The sequence below is a fragment of the Chrysemys picta genome, chromosome 9, assembly GCF_011386835.1.
Source record: "Chrysemys picta bellii isolate R12L10 chromosome 9, ASM1138683v2, whole genome shotgun sequence".
NCBI lineage: Eukaryota > Metazoa > Chordata > Testudines > Emydidae > Chrysemys > Chrysemys picta.
In genome coordinates this window covers 91,894,103-91,909,316 of record NC_088799.1, presented here as the reverse complement: position 1 = coordinate 91,909,316, position 15,214 = coordinate 91,894,103, and the positions used below count along the sequence as shown (strand labels likewise).

Sequence of the window (15,214 nt, the reverse complement as noted above, 5' to 3'; positions counted from 1 at the left end):
GGGGTTTCACAAACTGGCTGAGCCCCAATGTGGTACAGCTGTGGGAAAAAGCAAATGCGATCCTTGGCTGTATCAGGCAAGGCATTTCCAGAACGATGGAGAAGTATTAACACCATCGTTCAAGGCACTGGTAAGACCTCATCTGGGATCGTGTGTACAATTCTACTCACTCCCGTTCAGCAAGATGCATTCAAACTGGAACAGGGGAAGAGAGGAGCTACTGGGATGATAGGGGAAATGGAGGGCCTATCTACTGAGAGGAGATGGGAAGGGCTCGGCTTGTTTAGCCTAGCAGAAAGAAGACAGAAGGGATATGATTGCTTTCTATAACTACATTGGGGATAAACAAGAGGGAGGGTGAAGAGCTATTTAAACTATAGACAAAGTTGGCATAAAACTAGCCATGAACAAATTCAGGCTGAAAATTAGAAGATTTCTAACCAGCAGAGGGGTTTTTGTTGGTCTCCTTCCTCTTAGCATCAGAGGGGGCCATGGCTGGAGATGGCACATTGGCTTGGGTGGCCAGGGCTCTGAGGCAGCATTGAGCATTCTCTGTTGCTTGGCTGGTTCTTGTTCAAATGCTCAGGGTCTAACTGATCACCCTATTTGAGGTCAGGTGGTAATTCTTCCCCCAGGTCAGACTGGCAATGACCTTGGAGAGTTTTCATCTTCCTCACAGCATATGGGTTCAGGTCACTTGCCAGGATTTTTGTGGCTATATCTCACCTAATCAATTCCCTGACATTGCAGGGGCCTTGACATTGGTGCACGTTGGTTCCTCCTATTCTCTCCCTGTGGCGCATAATAGTTTAGTCTCCTGTGAACTTTGATACTTGGGTCTAATTCCAGTAGTTGGGTTTAGTGTGTAGGTGCTGGGTGGCCTGTGGTATACAAGTGTTTAGACTAGATGATCCAGTGGTCCCTTCTAGCCTGAAACTCTGATTATATATGAATTCTTATTGTCTTTTCAGTGCATATTTAATAGTAATTACATTCTAAATTTCCTTCCTATCCCTTTATTCTTCATTATAAGTCTAAGTACTAATGACATTTTGGGCAGGAGATGGCTTATACTTTAGAGACAGAAGTACTATTCAAGTTAAAGTGGTTGTCAATGGATTTCATTTATTAGTCCCAGGATATTTATATTTGCATTCCTTAGTTTAAAGAAGGCATTGTTGGTGGTGTAGATCCAATTTTTGTTTTCAGTCATCTAAGGTAGGTTTGGACTTAACCCTGCCACATCTGTACCACGGGCTTTGTTGTTACAATTGGATTTAAAAACTTTTTGATCACCCCTGTTTTCCAACTTTCAAAAGTAGGGACTCTTAAGTACCTTTAGTCAGGCATTCAAATGGCCTAGTTTTCAAAAGTGCTGGGAATCCAGCAATTCCTATGATCTTAAAAGAATTCAGCTGGCAGTTTATAAAGACGTGCTGCTTACCAATCGTGTTGCATCATGGGACTTTGTTTCCAGTCTATTCAGTGAAGATTTTCAGTTAAGTAAACATGTTGAAGGTTTGGGTAGATTATTACCATTCTAGCTTGTGCTAGGGTGAGAATTCCCTTTGTATATACTGCATGATTTGAAGAATTGTTTTTTAAATAAGAACATGGTCAACTTACTTTATAAGGATTTATTTGCTGTACATAGATTATTACTTTACCTACACATCTAAGGTATTTACTGGAATTTTATGTACATCTGAAAATAACACACTGATCTTTTGTAACAGTGTCTTAATCCCATGCACACACCTGGCAGAGGGGTTTCCTCTGGAACAGATATCACCCCAACAAGACAGGCAAAACACTCGAGTGTGCACAGAAGTTGTAATTTTAAAAAAGTTTTTGAAGTCCTTCAGTATATTAAAATACCAGAGATCAAAGTACAGTCTGTAGCAGAGACAGTGTCACCTTCCAAGCTGGTTTCGACGCATAGCTCTTAAAAGTTGTACTTAAGGTCTGCGGGGTTGATTGAATTCTCTGTTGGAGTCTCAGGAGTTGCTGTTGGTTTTCCTCCCTCTCCAAATATTCAGCTGCCTGGGCATGATCTGATGTGGATTCCTCTTATTTGAACTGATTATCTATCAGGGTTCCTTTCATCTTGGCTTTCTTGGCTTCCAGCTCAGCCTGATTAGAAAAATTGGGACAGAATGAAAACTCTACACAAGAACATCATCATGAGTAACTTTCTCTCCAGCACTCTGAGATATGATCTTCTGATCTGGACATTACTAATGCAGCATGTCATCTAAGTGAAGAACAAAACGCTTCAAGGCTCTTCATTCACTACCCTCTTTGCTTCTGGGTGCAAATCAGAAGGTGGATTACAATCTTTGAAGCCCCAAATGGTCTGGTACTAGTTACAGAAGAGGCCATTTCACACTTTATATCCTGCACTGGCAGGAAGGTGAGCTAGATAATCTAGTAAATCTTTCCCATCTCCAACTTCTATAAGCCTGTCGCCATATTAAGATAACCGAGCATGTTCTTACTGTTGGTTTCTAAGTTGACCTTTACAGGACCAGCAGCAGAGCTACTACACTGGCAGGCCCTCCTTTCTGTAACTTACCCCCTGTTGTAGCCTATGCTAAAGCCTGAGCGTGGCAGGCTTGAGGAGACAATGTAAGGCACATTCTGTTGCTCAAGTTCTGGGGTAATTTCCCCCAGCTCTGATCTGACCATTCATGGGCTAACTGGCTACAGAGGCTGCCCTGGTTGCACCAGTGTCTTATAAACTACCCTTTCTGAGTAGGTCTATATATAATTTTCTATGATCTTCAATTTTAGAGGACTAGAGAAAATCTCTGTACAGTCTTCACCATATTTTACCTCTCCTACCCGTCCTATGAGGAGATGTCTAACAACAGGAGCTTACATCACTGGGGGAAAACCTACAATAATTGTGTGGATTTTCTTTATATTATTATTTAATAAATTTTTCAATTCAAGTTAAAAATACAAAGCATAAATAATTTGGACTGTTAAGCGTAACAACCGCCCACCCCCAAAGCTGCATGTGAACTCTGTAAACCCACCGTAGGGTATTAAGATATGCTGCTTATGTATCCTGCCAACAGACCCAAGGGAATTGGACACCCCTGCTGCTTATGTATCCTGCCAACAGACCCAAGGGAATTGGACACCCCAAAGATACAGTTGCAGCAACAATGCACTGAAAACAAAACAGACTTACCAGTTCCTGCAGCCTCCTTTTGCTCATGCCTTTGCGTTCCAGCTGCTTTTCAATCACTTTAGCATTCTGCGCATAGGAATCTGCAATCTCTCGCTGAAAAATAGACAGCGTCCCTGTGTTATACTGTGGGCCAGAACTGCACTGCCTCACTGAGCTCATAAGTGAGATGGGCAGGAACGTGAGTGACAATGTGAGCACTACCCATCTTTAGTGTGGGGCCTGCACCTGTGAAAAGATCGCCATTGTGCTGCTATATCTCTACACAGTGTTCTGTCCTGCCAACAGATCTCAAAATGCTTCAGGTTGACAGGCAAACTATAAAGTGATAATTTCTCCTGCCACTGAAATGCAGTCACCTCTAGGGTGCAGCATGCCTGCTGTTTAAAGTGCATGGTAACAACAGCTTAGAACAGGAAGTAAAGAATCAGGACCACAAGTCACTGGCCAATTTTAGTCATCACCATGATGTTCTGGCTGGTACACGCAAAATGCAATCAAGGTAGGTTGATATGTAATGTGTGCTCTGGACCAGGTCTCTTCATTAACATCATGGCAGAGGCAGTTCAGGGAAGATCAGAACGGCTAAAGGAGTCTGTGTTACCAGATGGAAGACTATTAATACTACCATACGAGGAGACTGTCACCTGCATGTTTAATATATTAATTACCTGCTTATCTATATGCAATCTTAACCAATCTGAATACACCTGACTTGAGATCATCCATTTATTTCAACCAAGAGCATTGCAGAATGCAAAATATACTGAGGAGAATGACAAGGAAGGAGGTCACAATTCCCCTCAAATTGCTGCCCAGAGGGAAAAGTAAGTTAAGGAGCCCTCCTAGAATACTGCTGAGAGGATGGCTACTGCATAGTAACTCACTAGCATTATTGGTTAGCTTGTCCTAGAAAATACCCATCTCACTAGTATTGGTAGGATGATCCATGCCTGTGGCATGAATCTTATTAGCCACAGAAACGTTCAGGTAGCCAGATACTATGGTGAAGAGCGTAACATAAATACTTGGATAACTGAGCATTCTGTTTGACTGAACTTCCATGGGGAAATTCAAATCTTCTAAGTGATGAATAATGGACTTCCCTTATGTATGGATCAGACTGAAAGGCTAAAATGGAATTAAACTGAAAGCGTTGTCATTCAGACAAGAAACTTCTGGAGAACTTAGATTTGGTGTCCCAACAAAACCCCTGTGTAACTTGGTATCTTGCTGGCATTAGCAGGGCAAAGAAAACTCACTGCTTCAATCTCCTCCTCCTCTTCATCAATGGTGGAGACCGTGACTGAACTGAACTTGCCCATGTCTTTTGTCCGTTTGGTCATCATCACCTAGGAAATGAACAAGAGATTTTACTTTAGTTCAGTGTACATTAGTGTTACCAATAACTTTTCGCTACTCCATAGCCTTGAAGGCTTTTCCTGTAAATCCATACTGTTAAGTATTGCCTTTTATGGGAGGCACAGTAAGATTAACCACATGGGTTTGCTGGTACCAAGAAGTGCCAGGTCTTGGAATTAATGTACTCAACACCAAGAACTGGAGAGAAGATAATATTCAGGTGACGAGTCTGAGATGTTTTCAAATGGATCTTCTAGGTTGCTTGGGCCAAAGATCTAACAGGTGCTGGGATCCCTTCCCACCCTTATTCCTCTGTCCTCCGGTTTCAAAAAACTTCATGTTGGTCTTCCTTGGCAGAAGTTGAATGCAGTCAACACCACTATTTCAGGTAAACTAGAAGGGATCGTTAGAGTGACATGGCACAGGGGCCAGGCATTCTAGCAGAGACTACCAGACCTCTTAAGTCATTTTGTCTATCCACACCCTTTCAAAAGGCAAAGATAGCTTTGTAACTCATCTAAGCCTATTTACCTTTTTGGGAGGTTCCTGTTTCTGAGTGTATATGTTTGTTTTCCCAAAACCCTGGCCAAATTTGACCACAGCTCCATCGACAATGAAGGTAACTGGGGCATTCTTCTGCTGGTGCTGGTAGAAGAGCAGAAGTCCACACCTGGAAACAATAACACATCTACTGGTGAAAGAGTGCAGATCTCAGTCTCATGCGCAGAGGCCTTGGTTGTAGTTTATTTACCAAACGAGCTTTAAAAACAGCCTGTACCACAAACTAGTCCAGTGACCATGTAGCTAATTAGCTTTTTTGTACAGGCTGGAACTTCTTTTCGGGTAACCGATCATCAAAGGAGACAGATCACAGACCAAACATTAGAATGTCAACAGGTGAAGAGCCACAGATTTTCTCAAAAGCCCATTTTATAATACGGTCTTGTCTTTCCTTCCATTATGTGATACGTACCCAACTCTCTCCCTGCTTTCCTGAGCTGCCAAATTGAAAAATGCAACAAAAATGAAAAGTGCAATAAAATTGTGACAAATGGGAGTGCTGGTAAAAGCCTGGTCTTTATATTCTGGCCCCAGCTACTTGACCAGGATCAGGATAACAAAATGTTAATACCCCCATCGCATCACACCAGTCAAAAATCTCCTGTCTCCAGCAGCTACTCTGACAAGAAGAAATGTTATTTCTAAGGGGGCGTGACACACAATGAAAAATAAAAAACAAGCATCTCTTATGCTGAAATGATTTGCTCTGCTGACACTTACTTCCCACACTTCTTCCTGTACTGCCGCTCAATACCTTCAGGTCTGGGGGAGAAAGAGAGAATTTACAGAAAAATGGAAAGGCATCAGCTACTGCTGTCTAGAAATATTAAGGAGGAGAGTGCATTAGAAACACCTAAGAGTAAACAGAAATAATTCTGAATGAGCAGTGAGATAGTGGCTTGGGTGTTGTGTATACCTAACAGATCTACAATTCATTAGGTGTCCATAAAGGTGTAATACATAGTCTCATTCTGGACACCAACTAAAAGAGACATGGGGGAAAGAGATCATGAATGGGGCATAAAACTAGAATTGCTGGAGGAGTAGAGAAGGCAGGAAGCCACATCACAACAACAGACCGTAGTGGAAGGCCCAGGGCAAAGACACCTTTTCTTTTAAACCCCTTTTTAAAAGATTTTTCTTCAAGAAAGGCTTGCTACCTTGATTTTATCCCTAATGAAATCTCAACATCCTTCCTTACTTGAGCTGTTGTTCTGTTTTGTCTTGGGGCTTGTCTATATAAGCACTTAGTTCACAGCAAACTGGGGTCTAAATCTACCCCACACTAACCTGCTGTGCACAAATTGACTCTGTGGACCCTGCTGCCCCATTTTGAAACGAGAGTAGAGCCAAACACACTACAGAACTTTCAGTGCATGGCAGCAGGATCCACATGGACAATTTGCGAACCTCTGACTACTGTGGATAGATTCACAGGCCAGCTTGCCACAACCTAACTGTCCATACAGACAAGCCTTTAGTCTTCTCTCTCAGACTGTAAATTCTTTGGGTCAGAGAATGTGTCTCAGTCTATGGTATGTTATAAAGGGCCATGTAAATGTGTACGAGATTTTTAATACTAATATTCCCAAACAGAGTTAAAACTCACAGCAAGACTAGAAAACTGGAGTGCTGTAATTTACCTAAAATCCAAGAGAAGAGGAAAACAAAGCACAAGGTCCCCGTCCCCAAATAGGCTGCACTTTAACCTGTCAACTCTGTATTGCAGTGACCAATGTGTTTATAAAAGTGATTTACAATAGGCTCTCAATGGCCTCCTTTTATCAGAAATCCAACAACAGGGGTGCTGGCAGTCCAAGCTTCTTGGAAGCTGACCATGTCTCTTTAATACCAGCAAATGAGCTGATGACAGTGTTAATGACTTCAGATTTAGCGGTACTCAGGTTACCAATTTTAGGAGTTATTTTCATCCAAAAATTTGGAGCACAAAGAGTGATATTATCACAGCAACTGTCAAGGAAGCCAATGGAGGAAGAGAAGGTTTCCTACCTTCTGAGATAAACATTTTCCTCCTCCTCTGTGTTACAGAATTTATGGGCATGTTTGGCTGCATCAATCACCCGAGCTCTGTCTCGAGGCCTCATGGGCAGCTTCTCCAGCTGACAATCTGCAGAAGTGAAGAGAGAGGCTGTTATAGAATGCAGATTCAGATCCATCGCCAGGGGAGGGAGTTCTGATTGTCAGGAGTGTTCATCTGAGATGGAGAGACAAAATTTGAAGGGCCCTTTTGGGGCGGGGGGGGTGAACACCTAGTGACTTTCTTCAGTCATACATTTGCTTTAAACACCTCATTATCTCCCCACCACCCACACACACTGAAAAACAGCCACACAAAAGCATTGGTCCACTCTGTTAGACTTCTGCATGAACTCCTGGTGACATAAACGTTGAGTGGTTTAGCAACCTAACTGATCAAAGTCCAGGCACAAGAAGAGTGCCCAACATTACAGTACCACATTTCTTCTCCTTCCATCGGGCTCCGTAATGAGCAAACTCTATCACAACACAGCCTCATTAAGGATGGAGGGGAAGACAGGAAAAAAAAAAAAAAAGTGATCCCAACACAAGGATTTAAGAAACTTTGGACTCCAAGAGATGCTGCAGAGTGGTGACAAACTTAATAATGTTAGCAACTCTGTAGCACTTTACATATCCAAAGCACTGAACAAACATTAAGGCCCAGAAAACTGAAGTACCTGGTTTAAATTAGTACGAGATGGTCTGAGGACTCAGGCACTCCTAGTGCTGTGATCAGAGAACTCTACCATCCCTTTACACTCAGAGAATCTCAAATCAGTTAATTTAGTCTCTCAGCCCTCCCCAGGGGATCTATGGAAGCTTTATCCCTCCCACTTTGCAGATGGGGAAACTGAAGTACAGGGAAAGTGACTTGTCCAAGGCCGTGAAGGGAGAGAATGGCAGGGCCAGGAATAAAGGCCCGAAGGCAGAGCTACTTCCCACTCAGATTTTCTCAGGGACCCCACTGTCATAAGGTGGTGGGAGGCCATTGGGTCAGCTGGTGCATCACAGGCACATTCTGAAGTGCAAGGGAGGTGTCCATGTCATCTGAAAATCTTCCCAGTCCCCAGGGATGCCCAACATCCCCTCCCACCTGTGACCCACAAACTGACCCACGGAACAAGACCCCACACCCAGCTGTCATCCCAGCCTCTGGCCTTCAGGGATCTATAGGGACTCAGCCAAGACTAAGGTCCCTTTCCTTGGTCCCTCCCCGCCCCCAGCTGCCCCCTCCCCACGGGTCCCTGCCTCCAGGCCCCAGCTGCCCTCTCCCGACGGATCCCAGGGCCCAGCCGCCCGGGTCCCTGCCCCAGGGCCCAGCCGCTCCGCGGCGGGCGGCCCGCCCGGCTCACCCAGCACCAGCACCATCTGGCCGCACAGACAGTAGTAAACGTGCAGCGGCTTCTCGCCATCATCGTACTCCTCGCGGTCCCGGGTGTCGGAGCAGACCACGGAGCGGGACACCACCTTGGGCATGGCGGCGCCGAGTGAGAGCAGCCGGCCGAGGCCCTGCCCCTCGGCCTGCGTCGGGGTCGGGCCGCCCCTTCAAGGGATGGGCCTAGGGCCGGGGCCTCGGCCTGCCTCCCCGAAGGGCCGCCCCCGGGGTGGGGCTGAGCGCTGCGGGGGGTGCGCTGGGGCAGGAGTTGCGGGGGGGGCGGTAAACACGCGTGGAGTTGGCCTGGTGTGGTTACACTGGGGGAGCTTCTCGAGCGGGGGGGTCACGGTGTACGGGGGGGGGTTTGCTCTGGGTCGTACATTGGGGTGGCCGCGGCTCTGGGATGGTAAACACGGGGGGAGGGGCTGCTCTAGGAGGTTATACACTGGGGTGGAGTGGGGGCTGTTGTCCTGGGACACTGTATACTAGGACCAGGGGGAGCTGCCCTGGGGGGGGGAAGGGGGTGGAGGGCTGTCCTAGGATATATGTGGGGACTGCAGTAGCATAGGTTGTATACTGAACTGGCATGACATAATGGGGTGTTTATATGTTGTGACATGCACCCAGGAAGGGGCACTACCTGATGTGTATGAGAGGGGGGGACATATACATATATTGGCAGTAGCTCACTGGTATAACACACCGTATATTAAAGGGGTTGCTTGCTCTGACTTGTGGTAGCACAGCATGAGTATTTTGGATTTCTCTGGCCTGCATCAGCATAGCCAGCGTAGGGAAGGATGCGCTGCAGTTCTCTGTTCTACACTTGTAGAAAAGGAGATTTTTAAAGGTACTAATGGGAATTAGGCAACCAGCTCCAGTTACTTTCAATGGGAAATGGGCATGTGACTCCTTAGGGTGCTTTTGAAAAATCCCAGGACTGCCTTGCATCTTGCATATGAGCAGTTTAACCCACATTGTCATGTTTGTGTACTACAAGCAGTGTATATTTTAGTGCTGAAAATCATTTTCTCATCTAATACCTCCCGCATGTCAGTTTCCTCATCTGTAAAATGGGAATTAGACTACTTGCCTGTCTTCTTCACAGGGATATTGTGAAGTTAATTAATATTAATAAAGCACCTTGGGAGCCAAATAATTTAAGATTAAAAAAGAGCTAGCCATATGAATAGCCAATCAAAAAAATCCAGAGTTATAAGTATTGACAAAAGTTTTGGAAGCCATATTAAGCCTTGTATTGCAGGTCTTAAACCAATCTCTATTAGAGATCAGGATGAGATGTAGGTGGGGAGGCCAGAACAGATTATCCTATATATGCTTACTGCAGGCTTCTTATGCCATCCTCTGAAGCATCTGGTTCTGGCCACTGTCAGAGATAAGATCTTGGGCCAGATGGACTGCTGATCTGATCCAGTATGACAATTTCTACATTTCCTATGAGCCTCAGGTAACAGGCTCTATATACTGCAAGTGCAAAATGTTCGAGAATCAAAGGGAAACAAGTATTTAATTAAAAATGTTAGAGATTCTTATGGTGGCTCAGAATACTATGAAATAAAGATACTGAAACTGCAAACTAAGGATATTGAAGCCTGTTTTCGCTAAGACTGTCCTTTGATTCCAATGTTAACAGAATCTGTTTTGGATCCAGAAAATATATCCAGCCCAAGCAAAAATGAAAATACATGCAGGAAAGTAAGGTCCTGATCCTGCAAAGAGCTCCACTTAATTTAATACAAGCCAACAAGAGGTCTTAGCATTAAATTAAGTTTGGTTCATATGTTTCCTTTGCATATGGTAGTTACATAATGTCTATCTTTTGTCACAGGTCGGTAATATACACCATGTTATATACAAGTGATTTGAAAGTGGCTTTTTGCTTATAAAGATATACACTATAAATCCCTGTGAATGTTATTAATATTTCCAAGCTTGATGTTAGAAAATTTAATCTCCTGTTTTATTGTCAATAACTCTTGTTGGGTTTTAAAAGCAAACGGTATATAAAAATGTACAAATAAACCCAGAAAAAAATTGTAACTACTCACAAATTTATTCCAGATAGACAAACCTGCTGTGTGCAATAGAAATCCTGTACACACAGAATAGAACAAGCAGTTCTTGGCACTGCAAGTTCAACATATTCTCCAAGATATAAATGCAGTGCAAACTTCTGTGTAGTAATGTCTGAACAAAACCTACAGTAGTACAGTGCAGAGAAAGTAAGTCTGAGTTGTCAGGTGAAACAATTTAATCTAGTGTCTGGCTGGAAAAGTCAAGGTATAAAAAAGGCTTTATACTTTGTCAGTTTCACACATATTTTATCCTCTTCGATTGTGGAAATGTTTTCCCATAAGTACTACCTATCGTATAAACGCCTAACTAACATTCTAAGTATGGAGCTATTGTACAACTTAATAATAATCCTCCATGTGGACTCAAGCAAAAGTTAAATATCTAAGAATCTGGAAATACTAATGGACCAGATCCTGTGAAGAACACTGAAATCAAATGTGAGTTGAGGGGACTCAGCACCTGGGAGTGGTTCAGCCCAAACTGGGTGTAAGGGAATGTAACCTATTAAAATTATCTAATAGTTTAGCCTAGCAGTTTTTACACCTTTTAGTGTTATAGAATGAGATTACTCCAGAGGGATTGATAGACTACTTTTCATACATTGTCTCTAGTGCTGCAGCTGTTTATTTTTATTGATTGTGGTACACCTCTACCTCGATATAACGCTGTCCTCGGGAGCCAAAAAATCTTACCGCATTATAGGTGAAACCGCGTTATATTGAACTTGCTTTGATACACCAGAGTGCGCAGCCCCCCCCCCCCCCCAGAGCACTGCTTTACCACGTTATATCCGAATTCATGTTATATCGGGTCACGTTATATCAAGGTAGCGGTGTACTTGCTATTGTTATAAACTTGGGAAACACTCAGATACTACAGTGATGGGGTTGTATAAGTAACTATATAAACAGATCCTATTTCTAACATCAAGAGAACATAATACAATTACATAGATTTTATGTCAAAATGGATTCATAAAAGACCAAATTCATATCTTGTGTTACTAGATGCAAATGCACTACAATCAGTGGAGAAGCACTTTGTTTATTCTGGGTCAGAATTTGACCCAAAGTGCCAAATCTGGTCCAATTGAAAAAAAAATTGGAGCCAAAACCATTTCCCTCTATGACGAATAGTTCCATTCAGCTCAGTCTAGGGCTTTTCCCACATCCAGAGAGAGACATTGATTTCTTGCAGCTGAACTGAGCATATGATATGGAGTGGAGTCCCTTTCTTTTGTCTAGCAAAAAACATTTCCCTGGAACCTAACCTCCCTATTTACATTAATTCTTATGGGGAAATTGGATTAGCTTAATATCGTTTCGCTTAAAGTAGCATTTTTCAGGAACATAACTACAACGTTAAGTGAGGAGTTACTTTACCAGTATATGTACTATATCACTGAACACCATAGCAGTAAACATGATCTCAAAACACCCAGCAGTAAACATGCTAACACAACCCACAATGACAGGTTTCAGAGTAGCAGCCGTGTTAGTCTGTATCCGCAAAAAGAACAGGAGTACTTGTGGCACCTTAGAGACTAACAAATTTATTAGAGCATAAGCTTTCGTGGGCTACAGCCCACTTCTTCGGATGCATATGGAGTGGAACATATATTAAGGAGATATATATACACACATACAGAGAGCATGAACAGGTGGGAGTTGTCTTACCAACTCTGAGAGGCCAATTAAGTAAGAGAAAAAAAATTTTGAAGTGATAATCAAGATAGGCCAGTATGTATTTGTGAACAGGAAATTATATACAGCGGCAGTAAAGCCACATAGGTAGTATTTTGGGGCTTTTGTTTCCATGCACTGTGTTGTAGCGAGCAATATTGCTGTTTGTACATATTCCCCAAAGTTTATGCACAGAGCTGCCCCCTTGCTGAAGGCACAATCCCCTCTTTGTTATCCCGCATAGCTGTTGTTCCTGTCTCTTCTGATCAACTGTTACAAGTCGCATGCAAAATGCCACAGAACCTTTGGACTACAACAGTCCTTCTGATTCTCAAAGGGTCTAGTGATGATTGAACGTGGTGAATTCTCAACCATGCATATAGCTGTTTCCATCACTTCATACTGACTCAACAGACATTCCAGGTGTCCGAATGACACACAGACCAAGTGATAATCCTGGGAGATTTGTGCGGGTGGCAAACGAGGGGTATTTGCTGCATGATGGGCTATGCATATTTGGGGTGATTGTGTTATGGTGTGGGTGGTTTTGAAGAACTGTAGCAGCTGGGCTAAGTAATCAACCATCTGAGCAGTCTCCCTCATACGACCAATGAAACTGTTGCATACAAATTGGCTGCAGAGTAAGGTGATTGGTTGAGTTACCTCTGCTATCACAATGGTCTAAGGCTCTGGCGTGGCATAGATGCATGCCCTACTGTAGCTGCTGTACATTGCACAGGTATAATTCACTAAGTCAAAATGGCTGAGAATTTAAAAGTTAGACTGTAACAGACTGCAAAATCCAGTGATGATTTAACCTGGTGATATTCTGGACAAAAAGAGTCTCAACTATGCTTGTAGCTGCTTCTGTTGCTTCACACTGACTGTATAGAGATAATAGGCTTTAAGTGATACACAGAGTGAGATTCCTGGACTCTTATTATATAGATGATACAAAACACTTCCAAATACCCTGTACAAGCTACAAAATGATGGTGAAGGTGCTGTTGTTTTTTTAAATATGAGGCAGGCACAGCATATACTTTTGCCCAGTCAAGGGTCACCTTGGCAATTTGCTAGAGCCCAAGGGACTCACCACGTTTATAGAAATTGACCAGATTGCAGCCACACTCATCTGCAGTGCATATAATAGACCCAACATACAATACACTGCTCTGATGCAAACAGAGGCCATTCAGATCAAAATAGAACATGGCACATTGAGGCCTGCAGTCTCCCTAGACTGCACCCTTATTACGAAGATAAGGGAAGCTATATGCCATACTGTAGAAGTGAAGGGGCTGCACTTCTGCCTCTGGTTAGAAGTTCAGCAAATAGCCCTTATAATTCTATTTACTCTTCTCTTTTCTCCCCCTACAGAAGTAACAAACCTGCAATTTGTTTTCAATACTGGTTTCCTATTCATCTCTACCATGCATGACCGCAGAGGGGCACTTTATCAATACAGTTGTTGTTATTCTATCTCGTGTATTTTCAGTGAGCATGAGTCAGCTCATCCCACTAATATAGAAGTATTTGTAAAGTCAGACATCAGTGTAGGGAGCAGGTGTTCTGGGTTCCTTCTCACACCCTAAAGGCAAGTAAGAAATTCACTGCTCGATGACAAAATGGGTTTAATCTGCAGCGAGGAAGAGTTAGGTTAGATATTAGGAAAAACTTTGTAACTGTAAGGGTAGTTAAGCTCTGCAATGGTCTTCCAAGGGAGGTTGTAGAGTCCCTATCATTGGAAGCTTTTAAAAACAAGTTGGACAAACACCTGTCAGGGAGGGTCTAGGTTTACTTGGTCCTCCCACAGTGTAGGGGACTGGACTTGATGACTTTTCACGGTCTTTCCCAGCCCTACATTTCTATGGTTCAATGAAAATTACAAGAAACCACTCACCATTTTGGAAGATTAAGAAGCAACCTGGACACCTATAACCAGGTGTAAAAACTCCGATGAACAGTTAAGAAGCCCACTGGTGCTCATATAAGCAGATAAGAAACCTCTTGCATCCAATAAATTAAGACGCCACCCTAGCTATAAGGACTTCCTTTCTGTAAGCAAGTAAGAAGCCGCCCATTCCCTTTATAAGCAGTCAAGAAGTCTGATACCCCATTAGCAGGATAAAACCTCCCTCTGTCTCATAAGTAAGAACTCCTTCATTACCTTCCCCCTTAAACATATTAAATGCCCCCTTAACAGACGGAATGGAATGTTGGGGTCAGAAAGTGCCATTGTAGTTGGAAACGTATTTAATAACAGTAGAGGGGGAATGTTGGGATCAGAAGGTTCAGTGACAGTTGAAACCTGGCAGATGGACTGTCCTCAGAATGTTGTGCTCCTGAAGTCCTGTCCTAAGAGACAGGAGGAATCTGATTGTCTTGGACAATATTAGGAAATTCCACTTAGCCAATGTGATTGTAGATGGGGCAAGAGGAAATTTTAAGAGGCTCCTGTTTCTGTTGGGAAACAATAGTCGTGGTGGAGGCTCCATCACAGACAACTTTTAACTCACAATTGGATGTTTTTTTAAGAGATCTGCTCTAGGAATTATTTTGGGGAAGTTCTATGGCCTGTATTATACAGGAGGTCCGACTAGATTGTTTCAGTGTCCTTTCTGGCCTGGGAATCTATAAATGGCATGCCAGATAGTTTTCCCCCATATGGAACACTCTTCTCTGATGAGAAACAACATATATTAGTGATGGCAAATGGCAGACAAGTGACCACTAAGCATGAGGGACCAACACAGAGAAATGAGGCTTTTCCGGATGCACATCATTCTGCCAAAAACCACAGGGAGACAAGAATGTATAATTAATTGTCAAAACATGTATAGAGAGCAATTTATCGGTGGCAAAGGGAATTAATGGGATGCTGGTTTCAAAGAAATACAA

At 43.1% G+C, this 15,214-nt stretch overlaps 1 protein-coding gene across 3 annotated transcripts; it reads right to left on the bottom strand.

The window, feature by feature from the left end:
• Positions 1-1,622: 1,622 nt before the first annotated feature.
• Positions 1,623-8,708, bottom strand: STEEP1 (STING1 ER exit protein 1). Of its 3 annotated transcripts, none has more exons than XM_005298959.5 (7): positions 8,512-8,708; positions 7,130-7,247; positions 5,840-5,881; positions 5,090-5,228; positions 4,459-4,548; positions 3,200-3,292; positions 1,623-2,133 (listed from the first exon to the last, which is right to left on the bottom strand). In XM_005298959.5, exons 1-7 carry the CDS (start codon positions 8,633-8,635, stop codon positions 2,071-2,073), a joined length of 669 nt encoding a protein of 222 aa, XP_005299016.1. In that variant the 5' UTR covers positions 8,636-8,708; the 3' UTR covers positions 1,623-2,070. The 3 variants fall into 3 exon arrangements, with proteins under 3 accessions (XP_005299016.1, XP_042707029.2, XP_065412737.1); XM_042851095.2 differs by having other exon boundaries at positions 1,623-3,104; positions 3,150-3,292; positions 8,512-8,697; XM_065556665.1 differs by having other exon boundaries at positions 7,130-7,334; positions 8,512-8,687.
• Between the last annotated feature and the right edge of the window lie 6,506 nt (positions 8,709-15,214).

Bases quoted from the DNA above. Each gene is read 5' to 3' on its own strand.
- STEEP1 (XM_042851095.2), bottom strand. From the start codon at position 8,635: ATGCCCAAGGTGGTGTCCCGCTCCGTGGTCTGCTCCGACACCCGGGAC. The intron at 5,882-7,129 runs GTAGGAAACCTT...TTTCTCCCCCAG, and splicing joins GAAAATGTTTATCTCAGAAG to ACCTGAAGGTATTGAGCGGC. The intron at 3,293-4,458 runs GTGAGTTTTCTT...TCTATTTTTCAG, and splicing joins AGGAGGAGGAGATTGAAGCA to CGAGAGATTGCAGATTCCTA.